General features: G+C 32.7%; 1 protein-coding gene across 2 annotated transcripts in view; it reads right to left on the bottom strand.

Moving 5' to 3' along the window:
• LOC128014647 (A disintegrin and metalloproteinase with thrombospondin motifs 20) overlaps positions 1-27,500 on the bottom strand; it is an 89,909-nt gene that overhangs the window by 13,546 nt on the left and 48,863 nt on the right. For both annotated transcript variants that reach the window (XM_052598329.1, XM_052598331.1), the window contains 13 exons: positions 27,209-27,338; positions 26,982-27,108; positions 24,784-24,994; positions 23,199-23,363; positions 21,806-21,970; positions 21,611-21,730; positions 20,678-20,785; positions 19,787-19,951; positions 18,569-18,817; positions 16,456-16,617; positions 15,258-15,434; positions 2,991-3,158; positions 1,331-1,504 (listed from right to left, as the gene is read on the bottom strand). In XM_052598329.1, the coding sequence (XP_052454289.1) occupies positions 1,331-1,504; positions 2,991-3,158; positions 15,258-15,434; positions 16,456-16,617; positions 18,569-18,817; positions 19,787-19,951; positions 20,678-20,785; positions 21,611-21,730; positions 21,806-21,970; positions 23,199-23,363; positions 24,784-24,994; positions 26,982-27,108; positions 27,209-27,338 (2,121 nt within the window). The remainder of the gene's footprint in view (positions 1-1,330; positions 1,505-2,990; positions 3,159-15,257; positions 15,435-16,455; positions 16,618-18,568; positions 18,818-19,786; positions 19,952-20,677; positions 20,786-21,610; positions 21,731-21,805; positions 21,971-23,198; positions 23,364-24,783; positions 24,995-26,981; positions 27,109-27,208; positions 27,339-27,500) is intronic.

The following is a 27,500-nucleotide window of genomic DNA, read 5'->3' as shown; positions in this document are numbered from 1 at the left end:
CCAGAAATGCTTTACTAATCTCACGTCAAATAATAATAACTTACTTTGCATTGCTGCTGTTACTAAGAATGTTGTGGGCAGGGCAAATCTGAAATATTACTCAATTATTTACAGTAGAGGAGGCAGTACAGCTCATGAACAACAACCGTATTTGACCGTTTAAGGTCAAGCATTTGGAGAGACGGAGGGACACAAATCACACAGAGTATATTCAGATGACATAAACACAGAGACATCAGAGCGTGTTTGATGATCAGGGTTTGAGCGGTTTCATCTCCAGAGACACACGGATAACCTCAGAAAACCTCCTCACGCCAAAATAAAGACTTACTCCTGCTTTAGGACCACTGAGTTTTAGTACTAATAAAGAAACTGGCTTTGTTTACATTATGCAGATTTGTAAAATATTATTATTCAGATTTTGAGGTGAAATGGGTCATTTATGCTTGATTCTTCATCATTATAAAATTTATTTTATAAAATTGTCACTTGGAATTTTTGTATATATGTCTCTTATATATAAATATGATGTGTTCATTTGCTAATAAAAGTAAAATAAAACAATTACAGCTTTTTCCATTGGTGACTTACGACGTATAATTTTTCTGCGTGAACAAAGGGCAAATATAGGCTTTTTGTTGTTACTTTTATTTTTCTTAATTTGTACAAATATTTATTTTCCAGATTTTGGTGAGACATTTATTCTTGATAAAAAAATTATTAAGCCTTCTCTGATAGTAAAAAATAAAATACAAATAAAATAAAATAGATAATAACATGAAAAACAGATTAAGCTTTCTCTGTTTTTGAATTATGACTTATTATTGCAAAATAAAATAAAACAATAATAATAAATAAATAAATAAATATTCTCTCATTGTGACATGCAGCATAACTTATATGCTTATAACTTGGTATTTGTATCAAAATATCATATATATAAGAACTGTGTGGTAATTTGCTAAGAATAAAATTATACAAAAGTTCAATATAAAATTGTAAATAAATACATTTTCTAGTTTCTCTGATTCTAACTTTCTTACTAGCATGTTTTGTATAAAAGTATCTTTTATATACGAACTATGCACTCATTTGTTATTTATAGAAATATATATATTTTTTGTATAAAAGAATCCAAAGTACTATGTGTTTTTTCGCTATTAATAAAGCTAAATAAAGGCAAAAATAATAAAACAAATGTAACTACAAAAAACAAACAAACTTGGGAGCCCAGTTTAACCACGCCGTTCTTTCTTCATCTTCAGCTTTGAGTCCTGACATCTAGGCAACAGCTCTAATGAAGCACATCCGTCGATGGTGTTTTACTCACGTCCTTCCAGTTGTGTGTTGTCCAGCTGTGCGTCTGGCAGTCGCTGTGGAAGCAGGAGCGGAGGAGATCTGGACGCACTCGTGCGTCACACAGGTCATCAGAGACACGACCTTTGCCCTTTGACCTGCAGAAGACCTCACGCAACTGAAGGCCAGCGCCACAGCTCACTGAACACTGCACACAAACATATGGAAACACACCTCATTATTACCCATTACATGAGTTATGAGTTCATATCTGGAGCTGGTCTGAATTAACACTCGCCTCATTTTGACTTGGAAGAGATGGAGGGACACATTTCTAGAAACTGCATAGTTTTTTGTAAGGGGATTAAACTTTGTAAGTGTTTTAAGACTCTCAAAACACATCTCATTTATTTAGATCAGATTTTTTGCGATTTTTTTTAAAGAGATATAACACGTTTTGTGTTCGGGTCATTTTTGACCCGGGTATGTATGGAGCAACATTAGGTGTCAAAAATACTTATCGGCACAGTTATTTTAGTGTCTAAATCTTTAAAAAAATATATTTAGACCTTTTGTCCATAGCTCCCAGAATTTTGTTGATAAATATGAATATTGTACGTCTTTTGATAAGCCACAGCAGTGTGAAAAATGTATCAAGTTTTTTTTTTTTTTTTGTCTGAAAGCGAAAGTTTATACAAATAAAATGTATTCATTTTGTAAAAATAATTGTTGGAGTAATATTTATGTTGTTTTGTTAGAAATAAATACGTAAGTTTAATAAAATTATGTTTTTGGATTTTTTGCGTTTTTTTTTTTTAATACAATATGTATGTATACAATTAAAAATAAAATTGTATTTTATTTAATTGTAATTTATTTATTTTAATTTAATTATTACATTTTATTTAATTAATCAAAAAGCAATAACATGGTAATAACATGGTAACAATACAAATTTGAAGTTAATAAGAAATTGAGGTTAGACTTTATTATAAGGTCTCCTTGTTCCAGTTTAATTCTACATTGATTAGGGTTTGGCCTAGGGTTACTTGAATGTAATTAGGCATAATTTATTATTACTATAATATAAAAAAATAAAGTATTCCCAAACTGCTGATCAGACACATCACAGTATTAGTTGAACAACAACAGTGGTCCTTGGGGTGGAATGCACTGAGGATTAGAGCAGTGTGTGTGTTTAAGAGGCGCTGTGTTCAGATATAAAGCGTGTCTTTCCTCTGCGCTGGGGGATTTCATGCTCGATGCAGACCTCTGAGACGAGCTGATTGCTTCCAGACGCAGAGGGGGATGATGGGGGATTGTGAGGGGTTCGGGGGTAAAGCCGGGGCAGGAGAGAGCGTAGACAGTGTTGGTGAAAGGTACTTTTACAATATGGCGTCACTCCTTAAAAAAGTAACTAATTAGTTACTTTCTATGGAAAGCAATGTGTTACGTTACTTCTGAGTTACTGTTTAAATCTAGGCAGGGCTTGCTTGTTTGATTTAAATATAAATAAGTGATTATTTCACAAATATAAAAGCCCTTTCACACCAAAAGTGAGATAAATACACCTCCGGCTGAAGGAAATACAAACTCACGTCTGTACACCTTATGAATGAGTGCTGTGTGTTCATTTATTAATAATAATAATATTAATGATGAAAAAGCCAGTGGCAGGAAGTGATGTCACATACCTCTCTCCAGCGATTGGCTCTCCAGGAGGGGCAGGGCCCGGCCCGACAGGCCTTCTGTGTTCTGGGTGGGACGAGATGAGCGCAGCTGTGCTCCTGGATCTGTGTTTGGTTCTGATCGACACAGACGATCTGCCGCTCTTTAACTCCCTTCCCACAGGACACCGAGCACTGCAGAGCGGACAGAGACAGAGCAGAGCGTCAGGAGAACACCCTCCGTCTGTTCTGAGATTGGGTTTTAACACACACATGATCAACATATTAGTGCTTCTGTTTGTTAATTATAATCGTGGGACATAAAGCTATTTGGATCCATGCTGTGTGATGACGGGACGAGATCTTGCGTACACTCACAGATCATATTTCACCACAGTAAGAAGAAAGAAAGAAAGAAAACATTAGATAGTTTTAATCAATATTTGTTTATTTGATTTATATCACTGTGGAAGCCCATTTTAGATGACATGTTTTATTGCTTTTCTTTTTCGAAGTTCTCCTAGCTTCTTTTGGCTTAGCTAGTTTTAAAGGGGGAACAAATTCACTTCTGTAAAATGTTTTTTATAGTCTCTCTGTATAAAAGTATTTAGGAGTACTATGTGTTCATTTACCAAAAATAAAATAAAATAAAATACATTTTTATTTTATTTATTTTGTAAAGCCTATTTTAATTACTTTAAAAATACATTATTATTAATTATGTTTTAATTTTATTGTACTTTTGTGCACTTTTTCTCATCAAAATGTCTATTTGAACTTAGTTTAATTTTGTTTATTAAATTATAACTAGAAGTATTTTATGTAGAAATACTATGTAATCATTTGTATTAATTTATTAATATTCATGAAACAAAATTAACAAACAAACAAAAAATAAATAAATAAGGCATGACTTTATATTGTCATTTTTGTATAAAGGTTTGACCATTAGAAACCTTTTCTTTTTGTTATTTTGCATAGCCAAATATGAAATATGAGCTGGATCTCTTTCAGCTTCCTGTTTTGACTTCAATGCGTCCACATCTGTGAAGTTTGATCCTCATGGAGAATACACGCAACAAGTTTGTGCAAAACTATAGAGCATCAGGACACACACACACACACACACACACACACACACACACACACACACACACACACACACACACACACACACACACACACACACACAGACCATAAACAGGGTCATTACAGAGGTATTTTAAACACAGACTGCAGTCTGCCAGCAGAAACACATCAAAGAAACACAGATAAGAGAAACGACCATCAGCATGCTGGCACACACACACACACACACACACACACACAGCTGAAGGGAAGAGGAGGAGAGCAAGCGGCTGTGAACGCTCTCGTCTGATGGGAGTCACACACACACACACACACACACACACAGATGAAGCAGGACAGAAGAGAGTGGAGAGGAGAAGCAGCTTGAGGTCAGTCTGATGGGAGAAACATGATGTTTTGTGATGAAATGATCGTTATATTTACTGCTAGAATCACTTCTAATGCATGAACGTGTGTCTGATTCTCTGAATGTGATGAAACTCGATCAGCTTTCGTCTCGAGACTGATAATACAAGCAGACACGCTCATTGTAGTATCTGGTGTTGATTGCATCTGTAATACGGTGAAAACAGCATTGTATAACAGTGATGAGACTCTAATGAGCATTACATTCACCAGAGACGGCAGGTTTGGTGAGATTCAGACATACAGGGACTCTTTCAGATCACTAACAACTACAGAGAGAGAGAAAGTGAGATGAAGTGAATGAAGTCTGGTGTTAATAACTCTGATCTGGATCTGATGGAGACGCTCATTCATACTTTCTTCATGACAGACACGAAAGAGCTCAAAACACAGAAATCCGTGTCTGTGAGTGAACTTGATCACGTATATGTGTTCAGACTGGACAGACATGTGACTGATTATTGCTTAAACACAAAGAATGCATGAAGTCCACAGCTAGATCCTGTACATGTGTTGAGTTTTTGTGGAAATGCATTCCAACTTCTACTTGGAGAAACTTGTTATATCAGAAACTTATATCAGCTATCCTGAAGAGAACGTGTCTCAAATTACATATTCACTGGACAAATGTTTAAAAATCAGTATAATATATACGTGCATATAAATGTTTAAATGTAATTAAATTAAATAAACTACTTTGAAATTATATATATATATATATATTTAATTCAATTTAAATATTTAAAGTACATTCAAAAATATTATATATTTTTTAATAATATTTAAAATATGATTTTTATTTTTATTTATATATATTCATTTTTAAATAAAATATATATGTTATGGAGTTCAAATGCTGTGTGTTACGTCATCAAACATGTGTGTGTGTGTGTGTATGTGTGTGTGTTTGTGTGTGTGTGTGTGTGTGTGTGTATCTGTGTGTGTGTGTGTATGTGTGTGTGTTTGTGTGTGTGTGTGTTTGTGTGTGTGTGTGTGTGTGTGTGTGTGTGAGTGTGCTAGTGTGTCTGTGTGAATGTGTGTGTGTGTGTGTGTGAATGTGTGTCTGAGTGTATCTGTGTGTATGTGTGAGTGTGTCTATCTGTGTGTGTGTGTGAGTGTGTGTGTGTGTGTATCTGTGTGTGTGTGTTTCTAGGAGTGGTTCAGCTGATTCACATCTGATGATCTCATGGTAAGTACGATCTTCTCAAGACACGTGCTTTAAATCGTCTGCGGTGATTTCACAGAACAGAATCAACACAGTGTGGATAAAACAGATAAAGTTTATCCAATAATAAGATCTTTATGATCATAGACAGATCTAAAGCAGCATGTTTAAGAGCACTTCCCATCGCTCATGAAGATGAGGAGTGTGAGAGGATCAGACGGGTCTTTCAGCAGTGCTGGGGAATTACTCCCTAAAGAAGTAACTACTCACGGTACCTGGTTACCTTCTATGGATAAAGCTGTTGTCTGAATAAACACACTGAGTCACTGCAGGGTGGTGTAATATTCTGAGTTTACATGCATCTACATGAGCTGACGGAGGTCTTTGTGAGGGGTTTTACAGGAGCGAAGGACGGACCGCAGCTGGTCAGATCTGCTCCTCTCTGAAAGCTCAATAAATCAGTGAAGGGTCAGCTCTGGCTAATCTGGAAACACACTGTTAGCGTGAGACTATCAGCTGTCAGTGTAGAGACCAGGAGAAGCCTCGCAGACCAGTTACTGTTACACCGGAATCAACTTCATCAAATAACTGGAGCCGTACATTGTCAAATTGAATTTCTGTATTTTATATGTATATATAATTATAATAAATATTTATGATGTCTGTTCATCAAAAAAAAAAAAAAAAAAAAAAAGATGATTATTTTAATCTATATTTAATTTATAATTTAGTGTTTGAAAATGTATGGTATATTTCTGATGAAGGGCACAGGTAAATATGACATTTATTATAATGGGTTTATGTAAAGATTGTTTTAAATTCACTTAAATTAAGTTATTTTTAAAGTGTAATAAATGTTCAGATTGATAGCTGTTATTATACTGTAATGTTGAATGTGTTTGGTCAATGGTTAAATACTAGAAAAGTAAGAACAGTTTCCCAGAGACATCAGTATTATTGATATCAGTGATACTCGCTTCAGTCATAACAATAATGCACTGAACAAATCTTAAAAACACACTGTCTTTATGTTGTTTCTGCATTCATTTGAATATTTCATGTGAAATTATTGAAAACTATTTAATGTTAGGTGGAATCACTTACTTAATTACTTTGATAATTGATTGACTGCACCGATATAGTGAATAATACTGTATAATTAGTGATTTAATTTTTACAAATGTTTTACAATTTTTATATTTGCTATATATTTTATATGAATACAGGACATATTTTTTAATTAAAAAATATAATAATTGATTTACTAATTTAAATGTTGATTTAATTCAGATTTGAATCATCAATCCTCTTTTTTTTTTTGGTCCAGACCGGAACAGTTTCTGGTGCAAGGATACACCGAAACGAGTCCCATGTGAAAGCATCCTTACTTCCACGTAACATCATCATCCTCTCCACATGTGCAGTCAGTCTGGAGACACCTAATCATCTTATTTAGAAAGATTATATCTTATTTTCTAGATTATATTCCCATATCACGATAATGAACTGATTCCTAAACATGTTCAGGCTCTTCACGGTCTTTGATGAATGATGTCATAACTGAACTATTCCACGCAGCTGCTGAAGAACTGTAAATCCACACACATCTGATGCTTTTCCTTCTCATCTGGGATCCAGACGGATGAATGACGTAAGACTAACCCAGGACTGTATTATCAATACAAATATTAACGGTTAAATTTGAGATTTATGCATTTAAATGATCAAGTTTCCACCCACTCGGATTACATGCTTTTCACACAGACACAAACTAATACATCTAATGTGATGCATGTTTATCAGTCACACAGAACGAGAGTCTGATAAAAGCATCCCAATAATCCACAGCACTCCAGTCCATCAGTGAACATCTGGAGAAGACACAAGATGAAACACATCCAGCATTAAAGGGTTAGTTCGCCCAAAAATGAAAATTATGTCATTAATAACTCACCCTTAGTACAGTAGACCGTACACACAGCTTCAATGGAGGGACTGAGAGCTCTGGGACTAAATCTAAAATATCTTAAACTGTGTTCAGAAGATAAACGGAGGCCTTACATGTTTGAAACAACATGAGGGTGAGTTATTAATGACATAATTTTCATTTTTGGGCGAACTAACCCTTTAAGATGATTTTAACTCACATAATCCATAATAACTCTTCCTCCAGTGAAGACGTGTTCTGGTCTGAATCAGGAGAATCAAAACAGCTCTAAACAAAGCTGTGTCTGGATTTTAATTTGATCTTAATGCTGGATTTGTTTCAGCTTTTTTTTTCAGGATTACTTGTGAATTATTGTGATGTTTTTATCAGCTGTTTGGACTCTCATTCTGACGGCACCCATTCACTTCCATTGGTGAGATACTGAAGCCGTGGTACATTTCTCCAAACCTGATGAAGAAACAAACTGATCCTGATCTTGGACACATCGAAGCAGATCAGAAACGTTCAGGGATTCAGTCAAAGTGATCAGAACAAGCGGTAAACTCACTGAAGTGATGTGAACAGCCCTGTTTCACAGAGAACCGTCCTAAACGCTTCCAGATCCGTCGCTCTTTCTAAACCACACTCAGTTACTTCAGATAAAACCACCTTCAATCAATCACTATTCCAACTCAACCACTAAACTCTAGGAAATACAAATGAGAATATAACGAGAATAAAAAACTGGTTTATTCATATCATTACAATAATTAAATGTGTAATTAAATATGTATTATACAAATAAATTATATATAAATATTAGTGCTGTCAAATGATCAATAGCATCCAAAAGTTTTTGTTTACATTATGTGTATGTATGTATATATATATATATATGTGTGTGTGTGTGTGTGTGTGTGTGTGTGTGTACAGTACTGTGTATATTTATTATGTATCAAGACACACACATACAGCCTACATAAAGAAAATATATGTATACATTTATATTCATGTACATTATATATAAATATATGTAATATGTACAAATAACTTTTCTAAAATAGATACATGTATGTGTGTGTGTGTGTGTGTGTGTTTATACAGTATGCACATATTATATAAACAAAAACTTTTATTTTGGATGCAATTAATTGTGAGTAATCATTTTGACAGAACTAATAAGACTGACAGACAATATATGCAATTAGGATTTTATATAAACATAGATTTTTTTTATGCTACAAAGAGTAATCAAAATTAATATCATTTTGACATTGATGAATAAATTACATATTAGATTTTTTTTTTCATTTTTGTAATTTTAGATACAAATTTTTGTTGTGCTTTGTGCTTTTTATTATTATTATTAATTGAGTCTATATAGTTTTATATATTGTTATTTCACTTGTCATTTAGAAATATTTTATTTTATTTTAAGTAACTTTAATTTTTTTCTTCTTTACAGCTTTTAGTTGTAGTTTATGATAATAACGGACTGTAATCAATGCTGACAGGAAACTTTTCTGACACTTACAAAGCCCGTGTGAAATCAGAGAGGTTTCTCCACATGGATGCGAGTCTAATCACTTCATGATGTCTGAATCGCTCCGTCAGGTTACAATCACAGATCAGCACTAGCTTCGAATCAAACCACAACACCAGACAGATTCAGAGCCATGTCCTGCTTTAATTACAGACTAATGGCCATCAATTAAAGATGAACTGCATAAGAGCATGAATATGTTTCTGTACTAACTCTCCCCGGTCAGTTCAACACTAAACACATGGGTTTAAATTAGTCTTCAGGAGAATAAAACAGACTTCATCATGATGGTCTAAATCAGTTTTTACTGGAAACATTTAACTGAGTTGATTATGAGTTGGCAACGCTGGATCCTCATCAAGACACAACAAAAACCAGAAGCGCTTTCTGGAAAGTGTTTCTACTCAAAATCTCTGATAATATAGACTGTTTATTTATTATCACAAGTTAAACTGGTTAAGATGCAGCAAATATGGCTTTCTCTTAGCTGCTATCCTTCTTCTCATTTCACATCTTTACTAAATAAATGTAGACACAATGCATTTATTTCATGAGGTAAGTTATCATGTTTTAACAATACCAATAAACTACATCATAATACTGCAATCAATCACCAGTGTAAAGAGAATAAATAACATTACTGCTACTTATAAACACACAAATACAGCTAGTTTTGTGATTAAATTTAACAAAAAGGTGAATCACACTGTCATAACCATAATAAAACATTCAAACATCTCTAGTCACATGACTTCCTGCGGAGACTAGTGTTTTCAGAGCGAGGGGATTCTGGGTAAATTCAGAGAGCGGCTGCATCATTAGAGAGCGCTGACAGGATGATTTATGAGGGATAAGCCAAAAACACACCCAAATGATGGTGTAATCTTTGCGGCCCCCGTCTCAGAGAGAATATTAGCAATAATCATAAAACTGAAACAGGTGTTTAAGAGTGTTTAGTGCAGATCACAGCCAGGGCTGGAAATGAGCTTATAAACGGACAATAAAACCACTAAAACAACAACAATAAAATACATGTTAGAATATGATATAAAACTGAAATAAAGTAGAATAAAAAAAAAAAAAAAACTTTTTATTTCAGCTAAATTATAACTAAAATATAACTAAAACTAAAATTGAAATGTATAATGATAATAATATATAAATTAAAAACTAATAAAAATTATACATTGCTATAACTTTAACTAGAATTTATCTGAAAAAAAGAAAATGGAATATTATTAATATTTCAGAATATGAATAAAAACTATAATAGTATCTCAACAATATTACAATAACAATAGTCATGTATTTGTTAGTTATTTAAGACCACATCAGCAGCAAAGACTATTTCTGTGCCAAACTTACAGATGTAGACTTTTATTATGTCTAAAAACATATTACTAAATACTGTTTTACTTATTCATTTTTTTTGTCTAAATTTTATCTTATTAAATTTTATTTTATAGATATTTTATTACTAATGCAATATTGTTGCATTATTACATCTCACATTTTCTTAATTGTTACATTTTATAACTACTAAAGTTGTATTTCTAAATAATTTTAATATTAAATATTTGATTACTTCTAAGTTATTTTATTTTCTTAATCCTTGTTCTCTTAAAAATGTCATGCATTAACAATAGTTTCTTACAAAAACATAAAATAGCAATTATATCATTATATCTAGCAATTATATAAGCTCTTTAAGTTTGATATTTGATTGAATGAAATAAATATAAATAATGAAAGTTAGAGACCAAAAACAGAAAAATGACTAAATTGTATCACCATGAAACAATATTTTAAAGAATCTCTTGTGACTGAAATCAGTGGATGTGCATGTTGTTGTGATGTTCAGTGGAATCAATGGATGTTTTATCTCTGCTGTTTAGAGAGAATTTGCAATGAAACACAATTTAGGATGTTATAAACACAATTACAGAGAACAGACTGTCTCTCTTAAAGAAATGCACCAATGGATTACACGCAAATCACAAAATTACAAACCATGCTGTGCTTTAATTGCATTTCTGTATCAACATTAAACCATACATTTTATTTGATTTGAAAGTGTGTCTTTTGCTGGACTCAAATGCTTAAAGCAACACAATCCTGCATTTTGAGGCTTTTAAGTGCCATCTGAAACCTGAGCTGATTACAAGGCTGTCCTTGGGTTTTTCTGCTCTATAAACACTGCTTTACCTCTCAGATGAAGGACTCTGGCCAGCTCTGATTAATATCAGCCAATGTTGCTGTAAAAGCCAAATGCATTAGAGCCGAGCCATTAGCCAAATGATTCCCAGCTGCAGCCCTGCGGAGTTCACTATATAAACCTTCAAGAAAACATCGTAAAACACTTTTCATAAAGCACACTGATGTCTCTGGACGCAAATAAACAAATTCAAGATGAAACAGCAGAATGTGTCTAACATTAAGTTGGATTTTATTTCTATAAGCTGTGAAACTAAACACGTATCTAACATAAACATATGAATAATTACCTTTAAGAGATTCCATATCTTTACCTAATGCATGATCCTGCCAAAATAAAATGATGTTGAAGGATCAAAGTTGCTGGATTTTAATTACATCTCACATCATATATCACATAAATATATTTATATCAAAATATGAAATATTACATAATATTATACAACTGATGTATATATATATATATATATATATATATATATATATATATATATATATAAATAATCCATCTTAAACAGTTTTAAAAAGCATTTTAATAATTATTTTGTTATTTTATGCAGCTTTATTGAGTTTATACTATTTGAGAGACTTTATTAGAATTATATCATGAAGCTTGAATTATATATATTTAATATTATATATTAAAACATTAAATATTGCTTAACATTAATTCAGATCTACTAAAATACTCCTAAAACGTTATACTTATTTTTTTTTATTTGATGCACCTTTATTTAGTTTGATTATGTTTTTGAGCTTGCATTATATATTACATAAATATATATTTATATATTAAAATGTGAAATATTGTAACATGATTCATGCTTAGCAAAAATGCATCACTAAAACTGTTAAACATGACATATATGATAACATTAATTAAGAATTACAGCAGCTAAAATAAAAACTTTCCCCTTTTTTTCTTATATATTCATACACATATTAACCAAAAAGTATGTTTGATAAAAACTCAGTGAACTCAGAAACCCCTTCAGATGTGGCTAAAAGCCCAACAGACTGAGAAAACAACACAAGCGTTCACAACCTTTATGTATTTTAATAATTTTTACAGTGTGAAATAGTTCTGGAACAAACTGAGTGGGACGTTCAGTTGAACATATTTATGAGAAAAACAAAATCATACATCATCATGAGTGATGAGGACGGCCATGAGAGAACAGAGAGAAAGAAACCAGAACAAAATGAACAGAAACAAAGACGAGAAACCAGTGGATCAGAAGAGAAGTAAATCGCTTGATCACTTCACAATGAAGATTGAGACAAATATACAGGTACTTTATGATTCAAAACACAATCACACAAGACATTTTGCATGTAAAAGCTGCAGCACTGAATCTCCGGCTGTAAACAAATAAATAAAACAATCCTTCGGAAATATTAGAAATGGCCAGCGAGCAGACAAAAGAGGTATTTGTGTTCCAAAACTTAAGAAATATTCCTAAAAATATAGAATAATGTGATATATCTGTATGGCACCGTGGTAAAACTCATTCAGATGGCAATTAATTCACTGTGAATGAGGTTTAACAACCGGAACACGAAAATTCAATTAAGCAGTTATTTTCTCTATAAAAATTCCCCATGTCAATCAACAAAGTCGATAAGTTGTGGTTTTATTATGGTAGTTGATAAAATAAGAGCTAAAATGCTCTCAAGGTTTAGTTTGCAGAACTGACTGCAACCTTAACGATAATGACGCATGAAGTCAAATTCTGAGAAACGATGATACAAAAATAATGTTATAATACGTTAAAACCCAGCGCTACATTAGACAAACAATGAAGTAATAGTACTTAGTGATTCAATCCTAATCAGCACCAAATCTCAGTGTTTATTCCTGATGACGAGCAGTACAAACGCTATAACCCTCAAAATGCATTTTGACACGTAAAAACTTTTTTAAAAACTGCATAGTTTTTAGTGAGGGAATGGAACTTTGCAAACGCTTTAGGACCCTGAAAATACACATCATTTAGTTTTTTTCAAATTTTGTACAGTTACTTTTTAAGAGATATAATATGCTTCGTGTTCGGGTCATTTTTGACCCGGGTATTTATGGAGCACCACTAAGAGCCAAAAATACTTATCTATGAAATTAAATTAATGTATAAAAACTTAAAAAACTATATATATTTAACCTTTTCACCATATCTCATACTTCTGGGACTGAGTTTTGTTGATAAACTGATCACTTTTTAAAATCTGGAATTGAAAGTTTATGCAACTAAAATTAATTAATCTCATTTGAAAACTTTTCAGAGCAATGTTTCGGCTGTTTTGTTTTTGAGAAACCATGAATTATGAATTAAAAGTAATTAAATTCCATACACTTCAATGCATTTTATATATATTTTTATTTATTTATTTATTTTGCGTCATAGTTTTTTTTTTTTTTGGTGTGGATCATCCATCATTTGAAATTTCAAAGAATTTCTCGATTTTTAATTATTACAAAATGAGTAAAAGTAGTAATAACAGTACAACGCATTTTTACTCACTGATCAAGCACAATATGGTTTTAGTTAATATATTCAGTTTTATGAAATGGCAAGATGTTGAATGCATTATGAGGGTTAGACGAAGCTGAAATCTTTGATCATTTGACTTTATTACATTTCTGCTTTTTAAATTTTGTGAGTGCATTTTGAGACTGAATGATGAGGTATTTCTTTCATTTGTCATTTATCAAGTTTTCCTTGAGTGTTTCAGTCCACGTCGAAGTGACGCAATCGCTTGTCAAACTAACTAAAGTGTGGTTATTTATCCTTAGATATGTTTATATCCTGCAGCCACGATTGAAAATGCCACGATGCTGAAAATATAAACTGATTTCACACCGCGAAAAAAAGAAGAAGAAAAAAACACTAACAAAAATTATTTTCCTCTGTACAAGTTAACGTCACGAGCACCAGTTTGAAATATTAAATAATACAAGACGAATTGATGATTTAAAAAATACTCATTCTGTACAAAGATACAAATATAATATACAATAAGTGGCTGCTAGGTAATTGTCATAATAATAATAATAAAAATATTAAACTCTTATACACAAATATACACTTGTGTTTTTAGATTACAGCTCAAAAAAGTAAAAAAAAGAAATTGCACGATTTATGTATCCGTTTTTTGACACACTTCCTCTAATTCATAGTGCGTGCAAACATGTTTTTAATCTGCTTGGGGGCCCAAAGATTCACTGCAAAAAAATGTCCCTCTTAAATTTTTTGGTTTTTGTTTTCCAGTAAAAAGTACTCTTAAATCAAGATGCATTTACTGGAGGACCAAAATGACAAGATATTTACACTTGCTTTCTGCAAAATGCATTAAAATGAAGTGAATATTCACTTAAAACAAGAACAGGCATCTAACAATGGATTTTTTAAGCAAATTGGTTCAGAATGTTTTTTTTAACTAAGCAAAATAATTTAAATGTGTATATTTATTTATTTACTACTTAATGTTAAGCAAAAACACATTTCATTTTGATTCATTTTTTAGAAAACAAGCCTTTTTCGTCATCTTGTGTCTCTTGTAAATGCATGTTGATTTAAGAATATTAAGATATTTGTTTTTAAAAACAAGACAAAATACTGAGGCGGAGCATCATTTTGACTTTGATTATGAACAAAACGGTGAGTAGCTGGGGCCAGTTGCATGAAAGATTTAGACTAGACTTAAAACTACTCATCTAACTTCATTCTTTTAAGATTTTTAAGATTTTTAAAATTGGGTTACATAAGATCATAGATTAGTCTATTGGTTAACTGCTAGTTGGTTCTTAAGAAAGTGTCTTAACATAGAGGCAAGGCTAAGCTTATGCAACTGGCCCCAGGTCTTTGTCTGGGTGTGCTCCGAACTGAACTGAACCCTGTTTGGGCGTCTGATGGACAGACAGACAGACACACAGACAGCTGCTATCTATCGTACCGGCTTCCACGCTCGTCTGTGCCATGAAGCGGCGGCGGCGCAGGGCTGGCCGTTACACTGCTCCACATCGGCCGGTTTGTCCAGAACATCGCAGCTGTGCTCGTTTAACCGCTGACCGTTGGGACGCTGACAGACCACCAGACGTGTGCGCTGACCGCCGCCGCATGAGCGTGAGCACTACAGGACGGAGAGGAAGAGAGAATCAACCATCAGCACGTCATACACCAGACAGAAGAGACTCCAGTACAGTTTGTCCTGTCGCTAATCTAATGATGCAATACTCAAATACTCGTACAGCACATAGAACACATAAATAATGAGTTAAACAGTCATTTCATTACTCATCGATCTATATTTAGTGATGCTCTTAATTCTGATTGAATTATATTTCATATTTACAATCAACAATTTTATTGTTCAACATTTTGGATTGTATAATACAATCAAATAATACAATAAATTGCAATTATTATTATTATTTCCACTCAAAATAATGAAAAAAAAAGTATTTCTGGTAATGAATTAGTCATATTTATTATTATAACCATCATTGCTGTTGACTTTCTGAGCATTGTGGTTTATGAAAAATAAAAAATAAAATAAATACAAAACTTTTGCAATAATACAAATAATATTTAAAATACATTATTATGCAAATATTATCAAAATAATTATATTATTATTAAATAAATATAATTTAGCAATATAATATGATGTAATACAATATAATATCATATTTATTAATAGTCCTTATTAAAACTTGTTTTGGTACTGAATTGCTGAAATGTTATATTTATAATCAATGCTTATCAATCAGTTGTTGAACACATTGAGGATTATAAAATACACTATTATTTTAAAAAGGTAATATTTAAAATATATTATTATTATTATTATTATTATGTACAATAATTATTTAAAACATTAAATACATATAATAAATGTTGAATGGAATTAAAAATAATACACACTTATATTAATAATGAATTAAATGTAATTAATTGAAGTAAATTCTAGTTGTATTATTATAAATATTATCATGTAAACTAATTAAGCATTGTTAAAAATAAACATAATATTATATGGATATTATAATGATTCAAATGATAATATGGCATTCTATTCTTCAAGCAGCATTTTAAGCCAGGTTAAGTGTAATGTTAATGTAACTCTCTGAAAGCGCAGGTGTGAGTCTGACCTGGCCCCAGATGCCGTGGTTCCAGTGTGGACAGGGTCCAGACTCACAGCTCTTGGATTCGTCAGGTTTGACTCTCTCATCACAGTGATTGGTGCTGCGTCCGTCTGCGTCCTGACAAACCACGACCCGCCGCTGGATCCCTCCTTCACACGAGCTGGAGCACTGCACACAAACACAGGACATCAGAATCTACAGACAAACCAAAAACTACTCAGACACAAGATTTCATTTTTGATATGTGACACTGGACCACAAAACCAATCATAAGGTTGTTTTTTTTTTAACACTGAGCTAAATAAATCATCTCTACCCTTTGTCTGAGATACAACTATTTGAAAATCTGGAATCTGAGGGAGCAAAAAAATATAAATATTGAGAAAATCACCTTCAAAAGTTGTTCAAATGAAGTTCTTAGCAATGCATACTACTAATCAAAAATTACGTTTATCTGACATAATATGTATTTGTTCTGACACAGTTTAACTCTTGAGTTTTATTGCCATTTTCTAAACTGTAGCAAATAAACTGTGAAGGTTTGACTGTATGTCAATTTTCCTTTGGGTATTTATAGATTTATTCAGTCCTATATATTGCATTAAGAAAATTAAGCCTCATTATGCATACAATTATAAAAAAATCCTAACTTGTATATGATCAGCAACTTCTCATTAATGCGTGAACGTGAAAATAAGTTTTAATAATATTACTGCATTTTTCCTTTTGATTAATAGATACAATTAAGATAGACTTTGAAATTTCAAAGTACACATGAACTCAACAAAAAACTATAATGCAAAATAACTACTTTTTTTTTTTTACAATTATCATTAATCCCATTGGAATTTTATAAAATTCCTTTGAATTCATAACTCATGATTGCTCATAAAACAATATGTCTATTTCTAACAAAACAACAAATATTACTCAGAAAAGTTTTCAAACAAAACAAATTCATTTTACTTGTATAAAACTTTTCCATTCAGATGAATAAAGTGATGATTTCTTTGCAGTGGTTCATCAATAGATATATACACATATTTATATTTATCAACAAAAAGTGTTTGAGACATGTGAAAAAGGCTAAATATATATTTAAATAAGTATTTTTGACACTTAATGATGTTCCATAAATACCCGGGTCAAAAATGACCCGACCATGAAACATGTTATATCTCTTACAAATAAAGAGATAAAAAATCAGATAACTAATATTTTTCATTTATTAATAATAAATAAAAGAATGCTTTAGAGGGTCTTAACGTATTCGCTTTCATTGCCTTACTAATAGCTATGCAGTTTTAAGACATTTTTATGTATTTCTTTTGGGTCAAAACAGACCTCAGTGCATTACTTTTTTCATTATGAAATTATTTCAATGCCAATCTAACACATTTGACCTCTAATTCTCAGTACTGTAATATGAAAAACACATTGCATCAGTGATCGAGTAATATTGTGATGCATCTGTATCTGTTGAGTCATTATCGTTCAGAGCGGTTAAAGGCCTCATTTTCTCACATATATATCAGCAGGAGGATGATGATTCCTGAGTTTGTGTTCCTCCGGCAAAATAGGTCTCTTTACAGCCTGTATTACATGTTGTTATCTTCATATAATCCCACAAGCCACACTAATAAAGTCCAGTATTAAAGCCTCACACACTCTGGAACTCATCCAATCCCAGCATGCATCAGTGCTTGCAGCAGCGGATCAAAGCTAATGGGCACATGTGCTAATGAAGGAAATTGCAGTCAGATGACAGAGAGCATGAAATATGAAACGTTTGACTAAAGCAAACAGACTGTGACTGTGACTGTGTAAGGAGATCCAAACATGCATGTACTGCTTGCAAAACACATGTGAGACAGAGAACAAGCACAGCGAACATTAATAATGATCAGGCACTCAAACAGTCAATGCAGTGATAAAATGGCATCATAATATATAGATTTGATCATATGTAGAAATTTTAGTCATGTGGGAATTTTAGGGATGCACTGATATAAAAATTCTGGCTGATATTTATACATTTAACAATAATTACTTGAATAAAAATACACTATTAACGTGAACATTTATTAAGATGAAGCAGAGTAAGTGAGGGGTCACTCACAGCTCCCCAGGGCCCTGTCCTCCACTGGTTGTCTGCAGACGGGACGTTCCAGCTGTGGCTGCCGGGGTCGTAGGGGAAGTGGGGCTGGTTGTTGGGCCAGTGGTAGGAGGACTGGCAGGGGGCGGCCGCACACTCCTGCTCAGCACTGGGACGCTCATCTGGGTCACAGAACGACTCGTCCAGCTGATGATGATAGTTCATGCACACGACCCGCCGCGTGGAGCGACCCACACCACACGACACCGAGCACTGCACCAAAAACACACGCCACGATCAACACACAGCCAGACCACCTCTTCACGCAGAAGAAAATGCACTGCAACTAGGGTTTCAATTTCAGTAGATGTGTGAAAAAATGTGTGCATATTCAGAATGCTTGTATTTTGTGTAGTTTTATGTAGCACATAATTTCCCTCTTTTACCAGCACAATGTTAAATAAAACTTTTATTTATTTTATTTATTTATTTTTACAAATCTTAAATCTCAACAAATATAAAGCATTACAGAACAAAATCTAGTGGGGAAATACAGGGGTAAGCAAATAAATAAAAGACAATTTATTGCAAACTTCTATAATAGGGGATGGTTTTTGAAGAGAGGATAATAGTGAGTGTAATTGCTTCACTGTTGGTATATTGTTTATTTGTGGTTATGGTATTTACTTATCATAAAAACGAAGTTTTAATAATTTAGTGGTTTCTTATTGTCAGAAACATCACAGTGAAAAAGAAATTTGATAAGAAATATTACACTAAAGTTTACACATTTAAGTTTAACAAATGTTGCCTTGGAAACAAACTAAAATAATGCTAGTTTATAAAACTATTCAAATTAAAATAACTTAATTAAACACTGCACTACAGAAACACTACAAAGTAAAATGAAAAAGAAAATACATAAAATAAAGGTACTTAAATGACAAAAAATTAAGAAAAATAAATTCAAGCTAAATTAAAATGTTGAAAAAAATATTGCCAAAAACAAAAGTACTAAAACTAAAATTTATACATAAAAATAAAAAACTTAAGGCAAACACAAATAAAAATAAAACAATAAATAAAATAAAACAGATGAAAAAAAACTTTCCCTTATTATTATTGTATTTTTTATTTTTTTTTAAATGAAACAGGACCGAGCATTTGCAATGTCCTTTCACGTGGTGTATGTTTCTTTATGTAGACCATGCAGGACTTTGAAAGCGTGTGTGTTTGACTCACTGGTGTCCATTCTCCTTCCCTCCACTGACCGCAGGGACTGAAACACACAGAGGAGTCTGGAGGACGAGGAAGATGATCACAGGACGACTCTTCAGCGACGCCGCCTTGAGCATCTCTACAGCTGACGTATCGCTCGCGTCGGCCCTCGCCGCACGACACCGAACACTGAAACACACACACAACACATAAATACAGATGGAGGTCCTATCAACAAGGCCGGACCCCTGATAGTCGACTAACTGTAATTCAACGAGAAGAGTCTTGGTCGAACAAAATCTGATTAGTCGCAGAAAAAAAATTTAATATCCAATTATCATTAATTGACAGCTAATATGGCTCATCATCTGAAATATGAGAAATTGTCTTCTATATGAATATCTATATGAACTTTTTAGTAGTGTTCATATCGATATCGGGATTATATCGTTTCAACCAAATTTAAGAAATATATTGTGATATAAATTTCGACAATATCATCCAGCTCCACTCACAATTACAACAAAACATTGAGCTTTTGTAAAATAAACATGAAAGCCAACAGGACGCGCTTTCTGCCGTCTCGGGCTTTGTGAACTTGAGCACAAACTCTGTGTATACTTGACTTACAGACATGAAAAATACACAGGTGCATCTCAATAAATTTGAATGTTGTGGAAAAGTTAATTTATTTCAGTAATTCAACTCAAATTGTGAAACTTGTGTATTAAATAAATTCTGAGATGGCAAGTCAGTGTCGCAAACGGTTTTCCCTGACACATTCATAACTCAACTAGAAAAAAATAATTAGTTGAGGGCAGCCCTAAGATCAACTTTGTCTCAGGTGTTCATCAGTAGAGATAAAACAAATGAAAGTGAGTCAAATGAGATCATTTTATGTGAAAAGTCACTCACGCTGGTCCATGAGCCGTATCTCCACTGTGTGTGTCTCTGACCCACTTCTGCTGGTCTGGGTGTGTTAAACACTGATGCTGCGCGAGGACAAGCTGACAACTCACAGTCCTACACACACGTCAGATTCACAGTAAGAGATACTGTTGGTTATTATACCCTGCTGGTCAAAATGTTGGAACTATTAACATTTGTTAAAAAGAAAAAAAGACAATTCTGCTCACAAAGGCTGCATTTATTTGATCAAAAATACAGTAAAAATTTAACAAAAAAACAGCTTTTCTATAAGAATATCTGTTAAAATGTAATTGATTCTTGTGATCAAAGATTAATTATTTAGCATCATGTATTACTCCAGTCTTCAGTGTCACATGACCCGTAAAAATCATTCTAATATGTTGATTTGCTGCTCAAGATACATTTATGATTGCTATAAGTGTTGAAAACTGCTGCCCAAAATACACTGTATTTTTCAGGATTCAAAGAGGCACAGAACGTTCAAAGGACAGCATTTATTTGAAATATATATATATATATATATATTTGTAATGTTATAAATGTGTTTGATGTCACTTTAGATCCATTAAATGCATCATTGCTAAATAAATGTATTAATTTTCTAACTTTTTTTTTTATTTAAATCTGACCCCAAACTTCTGAATCTTAGAATGACTTCTGAAGGATCATCTGACACTAAAGACTTGAGTAATGATGCTGAAAATGCAGCTTTAATCAAAGGAATAAATTACATTTTAACATAAATTCACACAGAAAACTAATTTAAATAATAATAATAATAATATTTCAAAATTTTTACTGTACGTTTGATCAAATAAATGCAGCCTTTGTGAGCAGAAGAGACTACTTTCATTACAACCATTAAGAATCGTGATTTGAGCACTAGTGCAGATGGAGAGTGTGATTGTGTTTGTTCACCTGACTGTCTCGAGGTCTGGCGGCTGCGTTACAATCCCTGTCGTCCACTGTCTCGCCGTACGCTCCCGACACACACCTGACCGCACGCATCTGATATCCTTGTCCGCAGCTCACTGTGCACTGTGCATAATTCACATTCAGAACGTCTGGAGACAGAAACTCACATGAAAAAGGAACCGAGCGTCTGTTTCTCACCGGACTCCAGGCTCCGACCTGCCAGGACGCACATTCGGGAAGCTCACAGCTGCCCACTGCTGAGGGTTTGGTGTTTGGGTCGCAGCGCTGTTCATTCAGATTCTCGTCTCCCAGAATGCAAAGCACCTGTCTGTGTCTGACACCCTTCCCGCACGTCACCAGACACTGATGTGAACAGATGCACAGATTCACTATAGGTTAGTCAGTCAGATTGTGCAGCTTAAATATCAAAGTACCATATTCTCCGGAAAACAAGTCACGTTTCATTTTATAGGAAACTTATTTATGCAATTAATGTCATAAATAAATATAAAATTGGATTTGTGTTGAATCAGAGAGGTACGTGAGCCCACATTAATTTGTTTGACACATTGCCCATATAGTGCTAGTTTAAGTCTCACTTTAAATAAATGTGAAGCTTCACGTTTAAAACAAATATTGTTTATAAATGAATGCCACCATAATTGAATATGGTTCAATTTAAAGGATCTGTCGTTGAGTGAGAGGAACTAAAAAACTGCACATTTATAGTGTTCATGCTTGTAATGATACTGTGTAGCACTGATAATTTACTATAATTTACATTAATATTTTATAATATATTTATGTTTTCAGTTTAATATTAAAGTTTCAGCAATTTGTGGTGTTGTTTTGTAATTTAGTTTTTTTGTCTCTTTTTTTAGATGTTTAGTTTTCTTTTCAGTTTTATTAGTTTTGTTGAGTATTTTATTAATACGTCCATGTAGTATATATTCATTTTTTTATTCATTAATTTTAAAATTCAGTTCATTTTGATTCACTTTAGTATTATTTTTTAAATGCATTTATAGGATTGTTTAAAAACTTTCCCCAGTGTATCTTTTAGATTAATTTAATTTAGAAAACAACAGTACTCTTTGTATTTTGCTACAGCCTATTATATATATATTTATATATATATATTTTGGATTATTATTATTATTATTATTATTAATTTATGTTTTACATTTTGTGTTTTCATTTTAAAGTTACAGTAATTTTGTTTGTGTGTTTTTGTCATTTTTATTAGTTTTTTAAATTACAGTGTTTTTTTCACGTTTATTCTTTATAGTCTTGGTTTATTTAGTTAACATCAAATTAAATTAATTGAAAATGAGAAATCTTGCCTTAGTAATTAGCTGAAATAAAATATTTATTTTAATATACATATATGCTATTTCAGTTTTTTTTGTTTTTTGAAATGTTATTTTAGTTTTAAGATTTATTTATCTATAATAACCCTGGTGTTCAACTAATATACAGCACTACTATAAGAAACACCAGATCAAAACAGCATGAGGGCATCATGATGCTTCAGAATATAATTACTGTTGTACTGTGTGTGATTAGTGTGTGGTTCAGCTGTGGTCAGTACCTCGCTCCATTCACTGGCGCTCCAGTCGGGACAGGGCACATCATTGCAGGGTTCGCTCAGGACTCTCTGCTGCACGCTACACTCTCTCTCCACCAGCCTGCGACCCAGATTGTTCATACAGTATGCCTGCCGCGTCCGGACACCATGTCCACAGCTCTTCGAACACTGTAACCACAATCACATCACATTACAAAATGGTATAAAATCAGGAGTAACAGCATAAAAGTAATGTGCAAATTTACTGATCCTTATATATTTACTTCACTTCATCATTTAAAGGCAAGACACTACAGACATTAATTCTTTTTTAATTTTCACTCCTTATATGGGAGATTCTGGGATATTTGGATTTTCATAACTTGTTTTATTTTAGACTAGTGGAAAGAGTTTATTTTATAATACTATATATTTGTGCTTGTAGATTTAGATTACAATCCATAACTTTAAAAGGTTTTTCAACCACTTTAGCAGAACTTACATACTCCAAAACTTAAGAGTTTTATTCCTCTCTATATTCTGAAGGTTTTTACTGTGTTTTTTTTTCATATATCATTGGTTTGGTTTTCAATTTATTGCATGTCCTCTATTCGCGTCTACAGATTCCAATTACAATACATATCTTTAAAGAGATTTTGCTCCTCTTCAGCAGAATTTAAACACACCAAAACTTAGAGTTTTATTCCTCTCTATATTCTGAAGGTTTTTACTGTGTTTTTTTTTTCATATATCATTGGTTTGGTTTTCAATTTATTGCATGTCCTCTATTTGCGTCTACAGATTCCAATTACAAAACATATCTTTAAAGAGATTTTCCTCCTCTTCAGCAGAGTTTACACACACCAAAACTTAGAGTTTTATGCTTCTCTATATTCTGAAGGTTTTTATTGAGGGGTTTGTTCATATCATTCACACAAATTGTATTATTAAACTTTACCTATTGGAGTCTATACATTTCTATTACATTACGTATCTATAAAGGTTGTTTTCTAAAAATGAGTTTGTTTCTCAACTTCAGCAGCACTTACAGACACCAAACTTAGCAATTTTATTCCTCTTTATATTCTGAAGGTTTTTAAAGAGGAGTTTGTTCGTATGTTCTTTGCCAGGTTTTATAATTTTTAATTCCAGTTTGTTTGATATCGATTCAATTTAGTATTGTTTAAAATGCATTTATAGGATTTTTTTTAAACATTCCCTATTATATATTTGGCTAGAAAAATACATAAGAATTAGTTTTTTCTTTTCAGATTTTAAATTAAATGTTTATATTTTCTATTTTCTCATTAATATAAGTTAAGTTTTTTTTGTTAATTTGCAGGGCTTTTTTATAAGTTTAAGTAAAAAAAAACATATTTCTAAAACATAATGAGTTTGTTTCTCCACTTTAGTATCACTAACATACATAAAACCTATAAGATTTATTAATATTTATATTCTCAAAGTTTTTTTTATTGAGGTGTTTGTTTATATATCATTATACTGGTTTTATACAACATTTAAATTTGGTGATCTATTTTTTAATATTATAATTTTATAGAGCTCAGGGTGCAGAATAACGGAGGATATAAGCTGTATTGTGCATCACCTGAGACCAGGCGCTGTACTGCCAGCTCTTGAGCAGACAGTCCCCATGACATCCCTCACGCATCTGCGGTTTGGGCAGCTCTGCACAGACTCTGGCCTCCATGCGCTCGCTTGGCCTCTTGTTCTGGCTGTAGCGCATGCACAGAACATCTAATGTACGGTAACCCGGGCCACACTTACTGGAGCAGTCACTCCGCCCCGCCACGTGCCACCTAAGGAGACGAGAAAAACATTAAATCACAGAGTCTGTTAGATGTCAGATGATTCACTTCAGTCAAATTCAGTCATATTGCTTTCCTAACAATTTCAAACTGCAACTGAGTGGGAACTGCACTAAAATATGCATGAAAAAGTCGACATGTGAAGTCAGCATGAATCAACAACTTAAATGTAGTGTAAAGATGCAAATATTTCAGGAAAATGTTTTGGCAGCAAATGAAATTAAAAAATCCTCTGTTTCTTTGCTACAAATGTGAACAACAGAAGATAAATGCAAGCTTTAAAATCCAGTTACATAATCTTTGAAATGCACTGAAAAAACTGCTGTAGAAACAATTTTGTCTGAGAAATTTCTTGTAATTTTTTTACAATCAATTACAAATAAACTGCAAGTAACATTGTAATAAACAATGTGTTGTGCTAGTTACTAAGAAATAGTAACTAGTTACAGTTATTAGTTACTTAATTCAAAAAGTAACTCAATTACTTTGTTGATTACTTGCACCAAAAAGTAATGCATTACTGTTAAAAGTAACGTTTTAGTTACTTTTTTAAAGAACTTTATTTAATGTTCCCATTAATGTGCTTTTATGCGTTATGCTCTATAAAAACACAAAGTAAAACAGAAAGTCATTTTTAAACACTATTTTGATTGTCAGACCAGCACAAACTGAATATTGTATATCACAAGGATTTCTGAAATAAATAACAAAACACCTGAATAATATATTCAGAATCAAAAACTAAAGTGGCTTCTGCATCATAAAAGCTGTTGTGTTGAGCCCTTAAAAATGTTCCTTTCACAGTTCCTTTCTTATGAAAACTATCAACAATGGACAACATAACACAAAACACTTTGAAATAAATAAATGAAAGCAATCTGAATTATTATGCTAAGGAGTTGACTGAAATGATTCGCGAACCCGCGAACTACAGTATTAGTTAATGTCAAAAGTAACTGCGTTACAGTAACGTGTTACTAATAATGCGTTACTGCCCAATACTGGTATTAAACGTGAAATTTTGAAGTGGAAAGACTGAAGTAGTACATTCTTGTAAAGTAATAAACTTCTTTACTTAAAAAAATGTGTAGTGTTAAAAAAATGCATGCATTATAAATGATTGCACATGTATAAAATGTAAAAAGCTGGTAAAGATGGAGGATGGAAAATAGTTTACATTAGAAGTTGATGTGACTTGCATCAGGGTTGTTATCATTAACTAATTAAACTATTTTAAATCCTGCTAATTAATAAAAAAATTATAACAGTTGGTGATGGAGTCATCAACCCCAGTGAGAATAGGGTTAACCATTTTGTCCTCTCGCACAACTGTAATATCACATGTAAACAATAATAATTTCAGAGCATTTCCTTAAGCAAAAAAAAAAAAAACTATTTTTAAAGTCAAATGAAATATTTTACTTTTTACCTGCACTGGTCAATATGGAGAGTTTGGGCTATTTTGTCTCCATAAAATGAATAGTGGAAAGAAAATAAACAATTGCAATATGTTTCTATAAAGTCTGTTTCTAATTATTTTATCTATTGCACTGAGCAGAACATTCCCACTTCAGGAGCCCTTACATATACCAGACTTTATTTTTTTAAAGAGAGATTTGTTCATATATCAATCCCGTCTATTTACATTACATTTTGTTCCTAAAAAAAAAAAAATTATATGGCTGTTACAGAATTTTCTTATTTATGGTTAAAAGTGAAGGAGGTGTCCAAAACCCCCTCTATGAAACCTTCAACTCTTATATTCCTTCTATTGTCATAATTTGTAAGTCGCTTTGGATAAAAGAGTCTGCTAAATGAGAATGTAAATGTATTTAAATGCAAAAAAGACTGAATATCAAATCAAACATTTAAAATTAAAATATTCTCAGTCAATTCAGTGTTTGCAGAATTTGAAGTTTTCCTTTTGCTGCATCACTAGTATGGGACTGCTGCATTACTGATTTAAATGTGTTTGTACCTGAGTTCACAGTCAGCATTGCAGGGCTCCGTTGTGCCTCTGGGTCGAGGTAGATTCTGACACCTTTGCTCCGAAACCACCAAATGATCACTCTTACGAACACACACGGCCTTTCTCCGCCGCTCACCTGCAGACAAACACACAGATGATGTGGAAGTGGCTTCCTTTCAGCTAAAAAGGTGTTTAAGGACAGAAAACCAGGCAAAATGCCCAAACTGAAGCGGCACCTTGACACATGCGGCTGCACTCCTGCCAGGGACCTGACAGATCCCACACAAACTGCTGTCTCTGCTCCTCGATGGGAATACTGTAGGAATATCTGACGTCAGGATTGTACAGGTTTCCCACGCATAGAACCTGAGACGACAACAGATTCATTACACAGGAGGCCTGTGAATTTCCCTCAGATTAAGATGTTTCAGTGCTATTACACAGCAGAATCATTTATAAAAGCATTTTATTAAATAATTATTTCATTTACCAGCATTTTTGTCTTTTTTTTTTCAGGAAAACATATCT

The sequence above is a fragment of the Carassius gibelio genome, chromosome B25 (genome assembly GCF_023724105.1).
Source record: "Carassius gibelio isolate Cgi1373 ecotype wild population from Czech Republic chromosome B25, carGib1.2-hapl.c, whole genome shotgun sequence".
Taxonomy (NCBI): Eukaryota; Metazoa; Chordata; class Actinopteri; order Cypriniformes; family Cyprinidae; genus Carassius; species Carassius gibelio.
The sequence above is the reverse complement of the archived record's forward strand: the minus strand, read 5'-3'. Positions and strand labels throughout refer to the sequence as shown.